General features: G+C 36.2%; 3 protein-coding genes across 4 annotated transcripts in view; all 3 read right to left on the bottom strand.

The window, feature by feature from the left end:
- Nucleotides 1-1371: 1371 nt before the first annotated feature.
- LOC107664111 (homeobox protein Hox-C5a-like) lies at nucleotides 1372-2848 on the bottom strand. The gene is made up of 2 exons (XM_016454569.1): nucleotides 2362-2848; nucleotides 1372-1589 (listed from the first exon to the last, which is right to left on the bottom strand). Exons 1-2 carry the CDS (start codon nucleotides 2846-2848, stop codon nucleotides 1372-1374), a joined length of 705 nt encoding a protein of 234 aa, XP_016310055.1.
- A 1307-nt stretch (nucleotides 2849-4155) lies between these two features.
- On the bottom strand, nucleotides 4156-6336 carry LOC107664205 (homeobox protein Hox-C6a). The gene is made up of 2 exons (XM_016454704.1): nucleotides 5787-6336; nucleotides 4156-5170 (listed from the first exon to the last, which is right to left on the bottom strand). Exons 1-2 carry the CDS (start codon nucleotides 6187-6189, stop codon nucleotides 4869-4871), a joined length of 705 nt encoding a protein of 234 aa, XP_016310190.1. The 5' UTR covers nucleotides 6190-6336; the 3' UTR covers nucleotides 4156-4868.
- Nucleotides 6337-16823: 10487 nt separating this feature from the next.
- LOC107664222 (homeobox protein Hox-C8a-like) overlaps nucleotides 16824-19031 on the bottom strand; it is an 18634-nt gene continuing 16426 nt past the window's right edge. For both annotated transcript variants that reach the window (XM_016454733.1, XM_016454734.1), the window contains one exon: nucleotides 16824-18404. In XM_016454733.1, coding sequence (XP_016310219.1) covers nucleotides 18058-18404 — 347 coding nt within the window. In that variant the 3' untranslated portion in view covers nucleotides 16824-18057. The remainder of the gene's footprint in view (nucleotides 18405-19031) is intronic.

Raw genomic sequence — 19031 nt, 5'->3', positions numbered from 1 at the left:
TATATATATTATGGTTGTTATTAATAGTGAATAAATCTAAAGCTTTTGAGACTATTATTTTGTGTTATTTCATTTGTCATTAAGGGGCGGGGTGCCCTTTTTCAGTTTCAGCACATGCCCCTCAAAAGGTCTGTGCACGGCCCTGATTGGGGTCATAAAGTTTTATGTGCCTCCGTTTAAGGGCTACTGTAAATAAGTGACCAGAGCGTTAAGATTCAATCATGTCTCATCAGTGGAAGTATACACATTCAGACTTCATATCAAAATCATATTAAATTCGCGTAGAACGATTTCCTCTCTTAACTTCTTTATCAAACGGGCCTTGAGTGCAAAAATGCATTGTATAAAGAAAGACTAATTTTTTGTTCCTGTTGCTTTAACAGACAAAAAAATAATGTTAACAATAGGATATTCTTTACGGTTAGTCAAGTTTATTTACAATGATACCACATTGGACGTTTTATTGGACACAGATGGCTTTTAACCCAGAACTAACGAAACTTACTGATATATTGCCACTATTGACAATTAAATCTTGTTATTTTAATAATACATTACTGACTGGAAAATTGTCGATGTGGCTTAGCAGAGAAACTTCGGAAACAAACGGTTGTAATAACAGAAATAATGGATCATAGAACAAATGCGGTTCACACAAAAGTAGGTCGTGTAGCTTGTTTGGTATGTACAGGAAGCCCTATATATGCTGCTCAAGTGTAGAGTGTATAGAAACAAAAGTCAGTGTACCTGCCTGAAAAAATAGTCCCCAAAAACACAGTAAAAGAGCAAAATGTTCTGATTGCACAGTATTTAAACAGACATAATCGTCAAGAGAAAATTACCATTTGGCTGCTGGCTGACAGACAACATGATACACAGCGTTTATTATGACACTAGTTGTTGCATTATCATCGTGGCGTGCGGTTTACCATCCTTGAGTGGATATTTTAGTTGTATAGATGTATTTACGACAAAGTACAATGAATAAAAAGACAAGTCCCATCAAAATGCAATGGGCAGGTTGATGAATGTTGAAGCAAAGCACCACATTATTTACACTTACATTTAAGTCAACATAACTGGATGCAGGCCTTGATATATTATGTAAGTTACTGATACAAGTGATTGTAGTAAAAGCACATTCAAATAAAGTTTAAGCTCATACATTATTCAAATAAGCACCTCCCGCACTCTGGGGAGGGAGCACTATCAATAAATATTGAAAATGTGGACATATTCACATAACAACATGATATTGTAGACAAATGAAAGACATCAACTGTTGTCAACAAGAAAATCTATTTTAAATCGTTTGTTGTTTCAGTACAGCTTAACACTTCCTTTATTTTCGAGCTGAAGCCGTACACCACGTTATTGTAGTCCTCCTTTCACTTTCAACTTTGAGTCCTTCTTCCACTTCATGCGACGGTTCTGGAACCAAATTTTAAGTTGGCGCTCGTTCAAGCAGAGGTTATTGGCAATCTCGATACGTCTGCGACGTGTGAGGTATCGGTTGAAATGGAACTCTTTCTCCAACTCCAGAGTCTGGTACCGGGTGTAACTGGTTCGTGACCTTTTACCATCAGATTCTGAGGTGGCATCAGAAAGATATTGGGTTACCTTATTTGTAAAATTTTATCGACTGTCGTCCTCATGCATATTATTATAGAAGTAATTTTCATAATCATTGATGAAGTTGCCACCAAACACAGTCCATAGAATGTAATATGAAAACATCAAGCATTATGAAATCCAAAATGAAAACAGTGGACAGGTGGTATGACGCCAATATTTATTTATTCTGAAATAAGAAAGTATCATGCACAGAAAAAACACAAACGTAATGAAACAATCATAACTGTGAGAAGGCCACGAGCATACTGACACAAAATATTGTAAAAGCTGAGCAAAAAAGACACTGCGATTGCAATGCCTCACTATTTAGAGAATGCAAATTGACAATAGTTTTGCTGTACTTTACAAAATGCATGTGTATGCAAATATTCGTTTGAAATCCCACTTCACTTAGCCTAAATAACATGTTAATGCCCTTTAATTCTTAAAGCAAGAAATAATACGTAAATTTACATGTTATGATTTTTTTGCTTTTCTTAACCAATTATTTCTCCATAAATTTGACCGGAGATCACCTCTTCACAGTAACAGGACAGGTTTACGAGCAATAGATGCCTTTGTCATCAAATTTACGGCCGCTAGTTTTATTATTTCCTGCGTTTGGCCTATAAAACTCAAGAGGAAAAATATGGAGCGACAAAACATGGTAGGAAGGAGATGCAATGAGGAGGATGAGATGCGTGCAGTTTTCCTCTCTTCTAAAACAAACTTTAAACGTAACTTTACCGTGGCTCATGTGTAGCTTTGTCATCCACGGATATATCTGCGGCTGCGACTGGTTCTGACGCTGAGTCGAATTAGTTTGTTGCTTTATCGCCGAAGTAGTCTCCATTTTGATATCGTCTGTGCGGCTCTTGCCGCTGGGCTTCTCCATAACTTCCATATTCCCCTCGGCTTTTTGACTCAACAGTCCGTGACTAAGGGGGTTGTACCCGTGAGTGCTTACAAAGCTACGAGAGCCCAGAGCTGAACAGGACTGTGTTCGCTGAACTGCTGCACTGCTCCTTGCACGGTCGATTGTGTTTATCGCCTCCCGTTTCAAAGAGTTGGAGGGGATTTGAGAACTGAACGATCCGCCGAGATCAAGTCCTTCGTACGCGTAATTGGACTCGTGGAACTCAGAGTGAGCTCCATAGTTGCCAAAAGTGTGCATTCTACAAGAGGAGGCGTCTTGCGTTTGCTTAGAAAACGACTTTCCAACGTATGAGCTCATTCTATTTCCAAAACAATATAACCTTGGAGAGACTCACAAAAAGCACTCGGTCACGGCAGAGACGGAATCAGCTAATAAAGTATACATAAGTTGTTTAGAAGTTTTATTTGTTTATTGAGCTTTATTTGTATTTCTAGAGGACGTTAGGTTTGTCCTAAAAAAGAGCAGGATTTATAGGTGGAGGAAATCATTTTCTTTTTTTCTTGATACGACGTGTAATGCCCAAATATGGGATGTTTAAATAGAATCACGTGCAGCTCCTGGCCACTCATAAATTGGCTTGATCCCCAAGAGGTTATTGATAGACAGGGAAACGTGTCCGATAACTTCTCGGTATGGAAATCATCCAAGGGTCCGGGCTAAACAGGGCGAGACCGTTAGACAAGAGCGTCATCTGGCGTCTAATACTGGACAGAGCGGCCTCACACACACACAGACTTGTGCAAACAAGATGATGGACAAGATACGATGCGATACGATGTTATGACACATCAAATATATGAAAAATATGAAAAATATGGAGTATACTATTATCACATTAGTTACATATATGACAAATGTGCCTATCACCGTAATGTCCGTAATGTCTTGAGTTTTTGAGTGTTTTGTGTGTGTGTGTGTGTGTGTGTGTGTGTGTGTATTACTTTTTTCTTCAGAATTTGAGAAGTTATGTCTATTGTGATCATAAGAGAACTTTACACTGCGTCAATACATGTGCATTTGTTGCAGCGGCATCCCAAAACCCACGTTATTATTTATCGCAGAACAACCGATTCAGCGTTATGCCACTAGATACAAAGCAAACGTGGTTAGAAAGGTTTTTGTCAATCAAGCATTGTCGCGGTGACATGAAATAAGCAATACTTTATTTATTAAATTAAACTTGTTAAGTCGTCACATACATTAATCATTAGGTATATTAACAATAATTAGGTGCATTATTCCATTCAAATAATTGTAGTTTGGACTAATTAAATTGTAGTTAAATGAGTACAATTACAGAATAAACCAAACTCCGATGTAACCTGAATTTTATTTGTTGTTAATGTGGATTTGAATCAAAAACCCTCAGAAATATGTGGGCCTAAAAGTTCGTAAATAAAAACTTCTTCAAAACGAAAAAGTGTATCAAGCCTTATAATTTTTACTCAGTTCTGAAACCCTTTATGGAGCGTGAAGAGCGCAAAGACGGAGTCAAAATTAAAACAATACAGTTTTTTGTTTTCAAGAATTTTATTAAATAATACACAGTTTACACAAACAATATAATTGCTTAACAAGGTATATGTTTGTTTTCATATGGGTGTGATCATCACTTTAAGACAAGTTTATATGCATACAACTACAAGTATAATGAAATGTATTTTTTGAAGTTCTCTCAATAGTTAATGCCAGTACAGCGGCATTTTGAACAACAGAACACTGACAGGGCAAAGGCAATATTAAGAAAAAAAATAAGAAAAAGAAAAAAAATGCATTAAGGATTTAGGTAGTATAGTTCATCCCGTCAGTGCTTGTTTCATTGTACAAATATGCATCCACAAAAAAATTGAATGTGCATATAAGAGGTTTCCTTCACTTCTGGAATGCTTAGGGTACTGTTTAGAGGCTTAAGGGGAGACGTAGCCTACTAATCAAATTCGAATACATTTTCATCTAATGTAATTTCTACTAGCCTATGCAACATGATAATACTAGAACCACACAAATAGTTCATCTGTGGCATTGTCACCACGCAGCCAATAAGGAGATATTTTCAATACAAAGAGAAGTGAATTACATTATGGTGGATAACATGTGCGTCTTTCTCTTTCTTAATCTCTCCATTTGTTTCAACGTGTGTATATGTTAGTGGCGTGGTGGTTGTTGTAGAGCTTGTGTATGGTATTCAGGTTGGAGGAGGAGGGGGCAGTCAACGGAATAGCAGAGTATACAGTCCATGCATTAATATTTGCAAATTCTCAGAGTTTAGGTAGTTACGTTGCAGTTAACAGGCGTTCGAGAACGAGAAATGGATTTCCTAATCTTTTTTTGTAGCTTCCTCGGTTTCCTCCTCGGTCTCCTTCTCGGTCTCTTGAGGAGTACCCGTTGATTCGCTCCCCGGTACAGTAGAAGTTAGATTGGTCTCTTTCTTCCATTTCATGCGCCTATTCTGGAACCAGATTTTGATTTGACGCTCGGTTAGGCACAGAGCGTTGGCGATCTCGATGCGTCTGCGTCTGGTTAGATACCGATTGAAGTGAAATTCCTTTTCCAGTTCCAAGGTTTGGTATCTGGAGTAAATCTGGCGACCCCTCCTTCTGTCTGACCCGTACCCAACTCCTGTTGTGGAGAAAAGTGAAAATAAGTTAAATAGTTCACACACAGAGAAATTCTTAATTATAAATGCTATGTAAAACACACGTTTGAAATCCCGGTGGAATAATTTACTTTGTGCGTATTTACAATTTAAAAAAAAATTAATTTATAACGTTACTAATATAACAATTTGGCAAAATAATGTATTTACGCAGCACTTGACGCATATTACAGTCACAAAGCAATGCGAAACGTTAACATTTCGATTTTCAGTGTTTCTAAAACATTTCTTTCAACTAACTTTGCTGTCGTGTTTTTCTTTTCAAACAGTACATCGGAAGAGCTAAGATACATTTTAACATACTAGTGCATGCTCTTAAAATGGCTCAAAATGTACTTTTTGGTGTATATTTTTCTAACGCACTCACACTTATTGCACACGTTTTTTAAATAATTTTGGCACTCGAGTATTAAAGGAGGTAGCCAAATGGGATTCCCCTCTCTGGAAAGGGGGCTTTTATAGTCTGATGATTTAGTAGTGGTTTATGAGGCCATAAAATGTAGCTACTCTTTTCATAGGACGTATCGTAAAACAGACCAATTCCACCAGGGTATGTCCCAAGTCGCAGTAAAAACTCACCGCTGTGCGAGTTCATGCGCTGCATCCACGGGTAGATCTGAATGTTGTTCCCTTTCTGTTCCTGTGTTCCTGCACGAGCTTGTTCCAGGTTGTACTCCTGGGCAACGTGGCTCTGCGCATTGAGTCCCATACTAGTTTGCCTGCAACTGGGAAGCACATCCTTATCTTGAAGAAACACGGTAGATCCATACTCGTACGGTCCTCGACTTGATCCAAACACAACGTTATCTTGAGGTGAATAGAAAGGGGACGCATAAATCCGGTTTTGGGTCACTGTGGTGCCATAAGACGAAAAATGTCTGACTGAATCATATGTGGTCGTGTTCAGTGGCATGTTGGGCAAAACCTCTTGCCCACCAGATAAATGGCACGATAGCGACGGGTTCGCGAAATACGAATTCATACCTTTCCTATCGCCCTCTCATCAACTCACCCTCCTATCTTATTTCCCCTCTCTTAATCTCACACTTTCTTTCTTTGTGCTCTGCTTCCTTCTGTCATATACACACGTCTCCCGCCTGCTTTTCTAACTCTCTTTCAAATTAACTTCAGAAGGATTTCAATAATATTAATTTCCAGTCTCCGGATAAGACGCGCAAAGCAAGTGTTATAGTCAAGGCTTGGCTCATGGAAGGACAATATGACAGCGTCACCTGACCACTTTCAGCCAATTGAATGCGCTGTGTACAGAGGAACATCGAGCTTCTTATCCTTGTGGCTTCAGTTGATAATGTTTAAGTAAACACACACAAAAATACAGAATAGGCACTCACACGAACAATCAATTATGCCTTTTTGTGCATTAATCACCGAGTTAATCTGTTCTATGAGCCGGTACAAAGCTTCTCCACGTGTATTGTAATGATAAATTTACACTTGCGTTTTACAACGAGCTAATTTTCTTCTTAATGAATTACCTGTAAGATCACTTTTACAGTTGATTGCTGTCGCTGACTTATACCAAGCTGTATATATTTATATTTTATAATATGACAATACTAATCATAACTATATGTAGCCTATTTCTTCTCGACGCAACAACTTTATTACTTCATTACAACTACTCGGTGGATCATGTAACTCAAATTTTAACCTCTAAATAGAAACCCTTTGTTTTAAAAAAGAAAATGACCAAGGGCTAATTGCTACAAGGCTGTTTACACAGATATTGTTTGCCCTCCCTTTTTCAAGACGAATTTCACAACTTCATTCAAAAAACTGTGAATAAATCTGCTGATGCACATTTCATATCATATTATTAGAAATATTCGCGGCATTGTCGTCAGTCAACAAGTTAGAGGACTACACTATTCTTTGTGCTATTCAGTAGATATTTCCCTATAACGATTGTTTCTCTCTCCGATTTCCTCGGGCTTTTCTTGCGCTAAAGGGGAAACGTCTGTTCTTTTCCTTTCCCCATTTGTAATGTATTGATAATTTCAATAGTAAAAAGAACCTGAGTAAGGAGGGGGAAGGGGCATCTTACTAAAGAATGCGTCAAAAGCGCCTTGGTGCCATAAAAGTCACAAAACTAACTGAGGACTTCCAGCTCTGAGGCAATTATCCCTTTGAATGTATGGGGGCTGTGCAGCGAGTCTCTTATCTTGTGGACAGAAAGCAACATTTTTTTAGCATGTAACTTTGTAGGGTATGCAGAATGATTATGAATAAAAATAATACTATGAGACATCTTTACAAAATTTAAGTACTTTTGACTATTAATTTAATTTAGATGGTTTATTTTTACAGAATTTCTTACAGTGATCATTTATGCAAACGATCTGTTGAACAATACAAATATAACTGTTCTGCTTTATTAAATACTTGCAGCTACATTAATGGAAAGCTCAGTTTATGTTATCATGTTTAAAGAATCAGTGGTGGGAAAAGGACTAGTTTTAACCGAATGGTTATGCTCCATGCCCTTAATGCAGGCCACATGACGGAACGTGTGAGGCCAAAAACAGTGGTTTAGAAAGAGGTGCGCTAAACACGAGATTGACAGAACAGTAAAATTTACTTCCAGCCCGACATTGAGAAAAGGCATTTAGCAGCTATAAAACAGGCTAATCTGCTTAACGACTGATTAAATGCATACAATATTTCTTTATATCCTAACGTAGCCTACCTAAAACCGGGATCAATCAATATCAAGGATTAATTTTTTTGATGGGTTGTCATATTTTGGACAAAATTTAAGAGCGACAAAATGTAACACTTCTAGGCAAATCTCTACAAGGAGAATATGGTATATTCACCAATATGGTAAGTGCTATTTCATCAGTTTATGACTGCTGCATATGAATATGATTAAATATCTTCCGAAGTTAATTCATTGACGTTTATACTAATAGCTAGTAGTAGTAGTTGTAGTAATAATAATAATAATAATAATAATAATAATAATAATTTTAACCGGGTTCCAATACAAGTAATTCAAAATAAAAATAAATAAATTACGGGCCACAAAATGAATGCACTAAATATAGGCAAGTAGTCATTATGGCGGTGTGGACCATAACGTATTACTATGATTTAATTTATACAATATTACACCATGTATACTGTGGAAAGAAACTAATTAAAGTAATATATAAGTGTAATAAAAATATTTCTTGCGTGAAAAACGCGTGCTCACGTTTTACCATATTTCATTCATAGCCTTTTTAAGACTGTGGAAATTGAACAGTTGCCAGTTCAAATATTTGAAATGCAATAAACTTTTTTTACATCAGTAATTATATTTGTAATTATTTTTTTTTATATAATTTAATTAGGCCTACATTTTCATTACCCTAGTACGATATGCCATTGATACGCAAAAAAATATTTAGATAGTCTACAGGAAAGCACGCTGCTAAAATCAAACTAAAGAAGCATTATCAATTCGGAAATCATTTAATTGTTTAAGTAAATGACCAGACTATAATCTTCGACGTGTAGTTTGGCGGAATTGAGATCAGATACTAAGTGTAGGTTGTATCTATATATCTGACTCTTTGATGTTCAACATTGGTTCAACGACTTTGAACTGCAAGCCTTTGATGGGGAGATTTTTAATAATGTGATCTATTTTACAGCATCAGTCTGGTGAATGAAGTAGCGAGTAAAACACACCACACTTAGTCTGCAGTTGGTATGTTGATGTGACTGAGAGAAAGAGCTTTAAGTGTTTTATTGCAGCCCTTAAGACAAATCGCACGGTTGTGTTTTAGCGTTTGAAGAGGCAATAAATTGACATCCCGTTTGGCCTGTATTCTTTTTACACTCTACGAAACTACGCACTAATGTGCGCCAAAATCGTACTTACTTCTAATGCGTAATATACGTGATATGATGATCTGGAAAAAAGCAAGCAATGCACATCCTAACTGTGCTCGGTAATGGCCTAGTCTGCACACTCTCGAGAGTTAAATGAATGTTATCATTGGCCTATTTATTTGTAACGGATGTTCACAATTGCAAATTCCAACGACGAATCTTCTAGCTTTCCTATCCAAGCCCAACTTTCCTACCCTGTCATCTATGTCGATGTATCTATGCAAAAACAAAATCCATAATAGTAGCGTGACAGCTGTAATAGAGCTTCATGTGCAGCTAAGCACTTATAACAACACACGACCCGAAGGGGCATTATGGTTTTTAACTAGCACAAGATAATTCTGTGAAATTATGTGGCCGCGTAATGACCTCCATGAATAAGATGTTTTGAAGTAGAGAGAATTCACATTGCCCTGCGGTTCTTGTAAGGAAATGTTTGGAATTGAAAGTTCGCCTGGAATTTGTTTTCATTTTCGTGGCAACTCTGAATTATGCCCTTCTATGATTTAAATTCAATAGCGGTGGCAGACACGAGACTGGCTCAAAGTTTACACAAATAATAGTCAGATGGTAATAAATGTGTCAATTTCATAAACCTGTTTAGAACATTGCTATTAACCTTAAGAATAACTGTAATACACAAATGAATAAATCGTATGCACCTTAAATACGTACAAGCACAAGGATTAGTTAATAGGAAATAGACTCCATTTTTAATGGCAAACAAAAGACGGTCATTATTTCGAGGCAAAGAGGAGACTCACAGTAGATCAGCCCCGCCCTCCACTCGCTTTCTGTCTCTCACTTACACACAAATACACACATGCACATCGACGAACCATATGCAAGCCCACACAGAAGCATTCTGCCTTAATAAATAACCTCTCAAGCTTTAAAAAAAATAGAGAAAATTAGTTCACACAAACTTAGCTTTAATGAGACGATCTTTCTTTATTAAAAAAATCGCTGTTCTTAACACTTCTAATGTTACAAATAAACAGAACACAAATACAAAAAGTTATTTTTAACAATTCCAATACTAAAAAAAAAGTATTTACCAGCAGCAGATGCATGTTCATAATAACTGGTTTTATTGCTGACATTGTTTTGCTTCCCCCCCATTCCAGCCTCATATGTGGATTTCAAGAGGCCCATGACGGAAGATCGCAGCTCTAATTTTTTGATTCAGTGGAGTACCAACGGATTTTATTAACATTCTATCCCATAATAACATAGCTCATTGGCTATTCAATCTAAAGCTTCATGTTTGTCCAGTATTGTTTTATTATCATGGCATAAGATGGCAATAAAACGAATTAAAAAAGTAAACGGACTGTGTTTCTGTAATTGTGTTTTGAAATTGTATTATTTAATAATAATTAATTTATCACTAATATTAATTAGTAAAAAGCCACCATACACACATAAGAAATATTATGAATATTTTCTTTAAATATTTTTTTCAAATGAGTATATTAATATGAATCTACATGATGAGAACGCTATTAAAGCAAAGCTTTTGATGCAAATGTATGATGCAAATTCTATTAAAGACACCTTTTACATACATAGCGACACCAGCAAATGCCAAACACATTCCCACATAAAAATTAAGATCTGAATTTTATGTGGGCAGTTGCTCTTCCTGACTAGGCTCTGTATAATGCCTTGCATATGGAGCAGGCACAAGGTGGCAGTGTTGTTTGATTTAGTCCTCAAGGAATGACAGTGTTGGATGATTGAACACATGTGCGTGAGAGAGAGAGAGATTGGTTGTTGATTCCGATTCCGTAAAAATTAAGATACGTCTATATCGTTTAATGAGTTGTTTGCTATGTACCACAAGGCCTTTATGCTTTACAGGTATGTGAGTAGGTGATCAAGTGTAAATGATTGTGTGAACTTTTGACACTCTTTTGTCATTACAACTCAGACACAACCAGGATACATCATTTTGAATACAGGTTAACGAGACTAGTTACATTTTTGCCCCGTCTTTCAAAATATAACTCACTCATTAATATCTCACTCATAAATAATTAACATTTTCCAATGACTTATAGCGATGAATTAGGACTACACTAAAATGTAATCTATAGTCTATGACAGAATACTCATAGTCCGACGAGTGCAAGTCATAGTCCCATAATATGGGTTGAATACAGTTTTTGGTAAAAGGCCCGACATTCATCAGTGTTTTCTATGTATCTCATTTGCACATTTGTATAAAGCTATAGCCTACTATTAAGTCATGCAGAGTAAACAAATGCAAGCTCAAGTATCCAGTAGCCTATACACGCGTATCAAATAACCACAATCAAATACAAAACCTGACCAAGCGTATAAGCTCACGACCACACCCGTTTGGACAACTTAACTTAAAAATATTATATTCATTGTCGCCGAGACAAATAAAAGTCAACAATAGGACCAGAAAGCAAGAACACAAGTCACTTGTCAACGAGACTGTGCGTTCACAATCAATAAAGTATTAAGGGAAACGCCACAATATAAGTACGTTTACATACATTGCATGCCACTCTTGCACATCTCTTTTGACTCGAATACAGTGCTGTCAAATCTTCATATTCTGTAGCTGCGGGTCTGTAAGAAGCCAATAAGGAGCTTAGAATCATTTACTTACCAGCGTTCGCTGTTGTCTGTGTGACGCACGTTCGGTGGTGCGTAGAAGCAGATCAAACTAGGCAACGGCACTAGGATCCCATTCTCCTGTGCTCAGGAAAAATGTAATCTTTCGAGGAGAAATGATCATATTTACGCACTCTAACCCCTCACGCTCCAGCTATCATGGTTGTTTTCCCCTCTAGGGGATGAGACGGGTAGAAAGGAGACTGGGGAGGCGGCGACGTCTGAGGACAGTCAGTCATTGCCAGCGATGAAACAGACGAGACAAGATGGTGTTATAGAGCGTTTTAAAAATCCGCCTGAGCTAGTTAGTAAACAGAAAACGGGGGAAATGTCTGGTGCTAAGATCATTTCAACACCACCGCGAGCTCGCAAGTCGATAGATGGGGAGATCCAGGGGAAGACAACGGCACAAAGTTCATGTTCATAGAGTGAGTACCACGTGGTCTGACGCAACCAATGACCGCGTGCATTCAGTCGTAAACTTTTATTACTTAGCTGTAAATTCCCCCTCTAAACAACTAGGAATGTGTTACGTTTCACCCTCTCTCAAAGATCGCATTTCCCATTTACTTCTTCCTTTTTCCTTTTATTTTCTGCTAAGTTGATGGCACTGATAGCATAGTATTATATTCGTCATATATTGTGAAAAATTATTTATTAGTCTAATGCTATTAAAGCTTAATGATACCATTAACATTTTGTGACAGTGGATATTCTGAAAATCGTGGAACAGTACTATAATGGAAAAAAAGTATAATGCAAAAAAAAAGTGCAGGCCTATTAGTTGTGTTAATAACCTGTTCAAGCCCTATTTTGCTCATGAGAATGTGTGAATATAAAAAGGAAATACCCACTGCCTTGTATACTCATAACTCAATTTTGCTCAAATAAATAAATAAACAGGATTACTATTCAAAATTAAACGTCTAAAAATCTAATACTATCTGATCTAATACTAATCTAATCTAATCTACTATCTAAATCTAATCTTATTTACCCCATTTGACCCTTTAGAGATTTTGTTTTGTGCTCATCGTTCCCAGAAGCTGGTTGAGCTTGTCTGTAGCAGTTCGGAGCACATTAAAGCATGACTCAGAATCACTGGGATACATATAGTTCTCATAATAGGCACTTGTTTAAGATAAAGTTAAAATAATCACATAATTTCAAAAAGCATTTATAAGAACAAAATAATTATAAAGATCACACCGATGCGTTTATTACGTCAAAAACTTGTCTCACAAAATTATCATTTAGCCTACAACTGGATGTATTCATTGTGTGTAGAAGCACTTGTAAAAGAGATTAGAATTAATTTAAAATAGTTGCTAAGTATTGCAGTTCTTTTGAATTTTATGTATTTACAAAAATACTTTTACCATGTTTAAAAGAACCGCAAAAGTTTGACTGCTCTTGTGCTGTCAAATATCTGCACTGAACGAATAATGCTATTAATTCTAAAAAAGACGCCTCTCCGTCAGACAGCAGTGCTATATTATCATTGTTGTCAAATCATTGTTCTTTACCTTATTTTTCAGTGGCTAACGCTATTTATCAACATAGTTGCTGGTCATTTGCTTTCCATAAACGAAATTCGTTATATGATCTTGAGTAGTTAATTTAATGGTATTAGACTCATTAATTGCAAGCTGATAGCATTTAAAAAATATATTTGCCTTAAACATTCTTCAAGTAGGTAATTCTAACATGTAATGCACTGTAACTGAACAAAAACAAAAGCAAATCAAAACGCCAAGTCTATGTTATGACATTAATAGGCTTTAACTTAAAGATTTCATAGATAAACCAGTCGACAAAAGTTAACAAAGTCCATGTAAGCCATATAAGTTTCTCCTCAAATTAATTTATTTTCACTACTTCATTTCACCCTATATCTTTTTAGTTTCTTACCACAAAGATAAACACTATGCAAATTGATATACAAATATCGAATTCTGCATTTATAAAAAAATATAAAAAAATTAAAAATAGCACAAATATTTAACTGAAGCGCATGGCCAAGAGCCGGGTAAGTTTTTCCCTTTAATTAATCAATTTTCACTACTATTTTCTTAATTTTATAGCACAACAACCACAAATAGAGTAAGTATGAGTACATATTACAACTTCCACTATTATAAAAGTTAAATAAATAAATAAAATACATCACAACCATATACATGCACCCATGCATACATACACTTAAAGCAGTCCCACGTCCACGTTGCTTTCCTTGTGTCTTGTTCTAGCCTGTCTGCACTGCACAGAAATCAAAAGGCAAAAACGTCTGCCCGGATGCGACACTGTCGGGTTTACACCACCAATAAAGTTTACTGCAGGTATAGTAAAGCCCTCGTTTGGAATGTAACAGCAGTGCAATACAAAGGCAAGGCGGATGGACAATGACCACTACAATTGTCACTACCACAGGAACTTCCTGAAAAGGTCTATGCCTTAACTAAAAATATCTTATTTTTTTTACAACAGGGGACAATCCAACACCATAACAACAAAAGGAGAGTGAAATGAACAATTACATTCAAAATGGTACCTTACAATTGTTAATATCCCTGTTAACTGGTTTTATTCAAGTAAAACATATTATTTAACATAACTGAATCAACCTAAATACATTAATTTTTACCATCAAAACTCATTTTATGGATAAATTGTTATTGTAACAATTGCAGGTTACCACTTTTTTACAGCTTACGTTATTTATTACTATAAGTATTAGATTATAGCATACATGCAAATCCAAGAAAACGTGCGAAAGTCTTAGCTTTGCAAAAGTAAAAGTATCTGTGCAGATGTCGCTTATATCGAGATTTTAAGATCCTATCTGTAGCTACACTTTAATCATTCGTATCGATTTATGTTTTGAGATACAGAATTGTAATATTCGTTTGTAAATATCTCACATTTGAGTACCTTACTTGGCTGTGCTTTGGCACGTTGCAAGCTATTTGCCTATAATACCCAGTAAATCTCACTGGTATTAAAAGTAAATTCTGATATTCTATTATTTTATCCATGTTCTGTTTATATTAGCCTCGTCTTTGTGATGTCATCGACTCGCCTAATTATGGCTGCTTTATTGGGCACTAGACTACTGTTATGACCAGCCATTAAAAGTTGTAAAAGAGAGTTTCAACACTCACGCGTAAGGTAGGCCACACCAGGATTTTCTAACATTTTAATATATTTATGAACATTTAAATGTCAACACATTACCATGAACATGGATTAAATACACGTTTGTAGCTATTGGTAATCTCCTGTTCCCACGGCACATTCTGTCATATTTTTGTTGTCTGATAAATAAATGCAATGTTAGGCTAATGTAAATATTGCTTATGGGTCCTCTCGTCTTTGAATATGACAGGCATTGACATTGACAATATTCTAGCGCATCTGTCCTCTAGAAGGCGCCTTCCGTAAACATCCAAACTTGCACTAAATAAGTATTTCAGTTCTGTGTTTTTGTATATAAATAGTTTGTAAAGCGTCCCACGGCCATGGAAGGTAAAGTTTATGTTTAGTTAGACAACAGTTTGGTCTCTATGCTGGACCAGAGAAGACTAAATATCGTAAAAAAGAGTAGCCTGTATTTGTGAGAATAGTTACATTCATCAGTTATCCATTATAGAAAACCAGCACAGGTGAGGAACGATGAGATTCCTTCAATGTCTCCTACACTCTTAAAAATAAAGGTGCTTCAAAAGGTTCTTCAAGCGATGCCATAGAAGAACCATTTTTGGTTCCACAAAGAAGCATTCAGTCAAAGGTTCTTTAAAGAACCATCTCTTTCTTGCGTTTTTGTAAGCTGAAGAACCTTATTTCGCCACAAAGAACCTTTTGGGAAACAGAAAGGTTCTTCAGATGTTAAAGGTTCTTTATGGAACCATTTAGACAAAAAGGTTATTCTATGGCATCGTGAAGCACCTTTATTTTTAAGAGTGTAACAAGGCCGAGACCTGCGACCTGTCCACTCATATGTTTCCCAGTGCTGTTATTTTGCTTCGAGTAAAGCCTCTTACAACAGAAGCCAAAGTGTACTTTAAATATTATTATTATTTTGTGCTATTATTTGGAACTATTACTGATACTGACGTAAAGATTTTTGTTAAATATACGTTGTCGCGTGATTGTGATTGTAACGAGAGGCGGAATTGTATAAAATAACTAAAATTACATTTACATTTATATTTAGTCATTTTGCAGACGCTTTTATCCAAAGCGACTTACAATTGGGGGATACATAAAGCGATTCTTCTTAAAGAGGCTAACAGACACAGGAAGTGCTTGTAATACCAGGTTTTAGGCATTGTTCAAATAAGTACAAGCTAATAAAGAGAAAGACAAAGTTTTTTTCTTTTTAATTTAAGATGAAGTCAAGTTAAAATAATTGAGAGAAAATTAATTTGATGTGCCCATGATTATGTTGAAATTTTGTATGCTAAGTACTTGAAACCAAAATTGAATGATAAAAGCATGATATTTTGCACAATTTGATCTGATTTAAATTATGTATTTCGTCTTACTGAAGTTGATCACGCCATTTTGCTTGAACTAATAATATTTCTCATTAAACGTCTCATTAAAAGTCAACCCTTGAAACCCCTAGTAATAGTTGGCTTGGCTATTTGTATAGTTGCATTGTTTTTTTGTTGTTCTTTTTGTAATGTGGAGACAAACTTTCAAAGCTTGAAGTGTTTGTATGAACATACATTCGTACAAATAATACTCTAATGCCCAGCGTAGTTTTTAATTATAAAAACATCATAATGTTTAATTATTGTTGGCTGCATTTTCCATTTCAGACACTACACAGACATGGAATATTGGCTATACTACAGAAAGATTTTGAGTCTTGCATTTGTAGTAGCCTATTTAACATTAATTTAAACGAAAAAATGCAGTTTTGGGGGATTTTGTAACTTCAGTGTCTTGTCAACAAGTGGATTCAAGCAATAAAAAAAGAGACGTGAGAGAATGAGCCACCTTGTTTATTCTTCTGTTGATTTCAACAACAATGGCGTGGACACACACGAATTTGTCTATATTCACACGAAGGAACACAAGTAAAACGAGCATATTGATAACAGCAAGATATTACAAGACGTACATGAAGGTTATACTCAGTGCAATTCAAAATCTACGCTATAACACCAGCACGATAAATGACTCTCTTTCCTTAGGTAAGGTAGGGTAGTAATTAGCGTGTTTATTCATCTACACATAAATGTGCATTTTCTATAGGCAGTTTAAGTTGTTGGGGGAAATGTCTAAATATTTTCAACAAAGCAGCATGTAGAATAAATTCATTCATTCATTCATTCTTGCTAGCAAAACTTTGTTTTTAGGTAGTGCCACAATCTTTTAAAATAGTTAAGATTGGCTTCGAGCTATTCATGTCTTCCGCAGACTTCGAAGAGCTCGATGATCATAATAAGTGTTTAAAGGGTAAATTACATAACTTATGTTTAATACACTACAAAACAAGAGTCTATGAAATCTCTAGGTAGAAATGTATATTGCAAATTTCCCATGATTAGGTAGCTTCTTTCGAGATTTTCAAACGATTGCAATCTCTAGTGAGTCCGATAAAATAATCGAAAAAATACAAACTGTAACCTCGCCCACTCACATAGAATAACAATAAAGAACAGTTAAGTAATTGATAAAGTATGTAATACAGAATGCATTTTCTACACTTGCCACCCCCTTTCTCCTTACACATGGCACTAATGCAATATTGCCATATTCGGATTGCAGAAATAGTGTTAAACTGAACACATAATCTATTCTTCTGTCAATTTGATTCGTAATGTCAGCATGTTGTGGCCTGATTTTATATACAAGACCAATTGTTTTTAAAAGTGACAAGCTGATGCAATTATTTCAGTATTTCAATTGGTTGCATCTTAGTCAATTTTAGGCCCCAAACATCCTCATCAAGTATGAAATAAATGTTTAATTCCGTTATATGCTTCTCATGCTGCTTACATTTCATTAAGTACAACGATGGGTTATTGTGTAGCTGTTAGTCTGTCTCTTTGAGTAATTTGTCAAATACACAGATCCACTTTTCGCTAATGGTAAAAGTCCTAGTGTGTTGGTGAAAAAAAAAAACGCTTTTTTTTTCTTTGGGCAGGATTTAGGATACTTTTGTATAGAGGGGGATTTTCTCACTTTTTGACCCAACTGTTTGTAATAAAATTGGCGCGTCTTCTCTTTCATTGCCCATTCGCGAGACCTCTTCAATATCTGCCATATAACCATAAAAAAGACCATAAAATCACTCCTTGCTTTCCTCTTTCTCTTCCGTTTCCTTGTCTTCTCCTTCCTCCACTTCACCGTCCTCGTTGCCCTCTTCTTCGGCCTCTGCCTCTGCCTCTGCCTCTGCCTCTGCCTCAGCCTCAGCCTCTCCTCTCTGGCCCGGAAATTTGTCTTTGTTATTTTCCTTTTTCCACTTCATTCGGCGATTCTGAAACCAGATCTTCACCTGCCGTTCAGTTAAGCTCAGCGCGTGGGACACTTCAATACGGCGCTTGCGTGTGAGGTATGGGTTGAAGAGGAACTCTTTCTCCAGCTCAAGAGTCTGGTAACGGCTGTATGTCTGCCTTCCATTGCGTCTCCCAGGAGCTTTGGAGTGAAACAAAAATATCTGTCAATTACATGTCTTCATCGCTTCTTTCTCTTTCCATTGACATATTCTGGGATGCAGTTACTAAAACATTAAAGAAACATCAGTATAAAGCTGCTAGCACGTCTGTTTACATGTGCAAACAAAAATTAATAAACGGTTAGAATTGTTAAAAAAAAAAATGTATTTATGAATTTTTCTTTCTTTTTCCCCCCTAAAATACACACCCACACACCTCAACTCACTGCACATTAAAGACAAATACTGGAACAAAATAGAATTTGTTTGAGTCACTGTGTGCCTTATAGTACGATTTGCACCAGAACATATTGAAATATATCAGTTGTTGGCAGACACTGCAGTTTTCTAGGGGATATATCCAATATGCTTCTATACAGTGGCTTTCCTATTAGTAGATCTATGTCACATAATTTGATTTCTCCAATAAATGCGCCGTTTCTATAATTGACTTAGACCTCAGCTTTATTTCAGATCAGTAACGCACAGAATTTCACTTAACCTGGCGTTAGCGAGCGAGTGCGCGCGCGCGCGACACACATAAACACACAGACACAGACACACAAAACACAGACAGACAGACAGACAGACAGACAGACACACAGACA

Source organism: Sinocyclocheilus anshuiensis, unplaced genomic scaffold, assembly GCF_001515605.1.
Source record: "Sinocyclocheilus anshuiensis isolate Anshui unplaced genomic scaffold, SAMN03320099.WGS_v1.1 scaffold67, whole genome shotgun sequence".
Classification (NCBI taxonomy): domain Eukaryota; kingdom Metazoa; phylum Chordata; class Actinopteri; order Cypriniformes; family Cyprinidae; genus Sinocyclocheilus; species Sinocyclocheilus anshuiensis.
Note: the sequence above shows the minus strand (reverse complement) of the source record. Positions and strands in the feature narration are given on the sequence as shown.

Coding starts and splice junctions, on each gene's coding strand:
- LOC107664111 (XM_016454569.1), bottom strand. CDS start 2,848: ATGAGCTCATACGTTGGAAAGTCGTTTTCTAAGCAAACGCAAGACGCC. Junction 1,590..2,361: donor AAAGCTACACATGAGCCACG/GTAAAGTTACGT, acceptor ATGCCACCTCAG/AATCTGATGGTAAAAGGTCA.
- LOC107664205 (XM_016454704.1), bottom strand. CDS start 6,189: ATGAATTCGTATTTCGCGAACCCGTCGCTATCGTGCCATTTATCTGGT. Junction 5,171..5,786: donor GCGCATGAACTCGCACAGCG/GTGAGTTTTTAC, acceptor TCTCCACAACAG/GAGTTGGGTACGGGTCAGAC.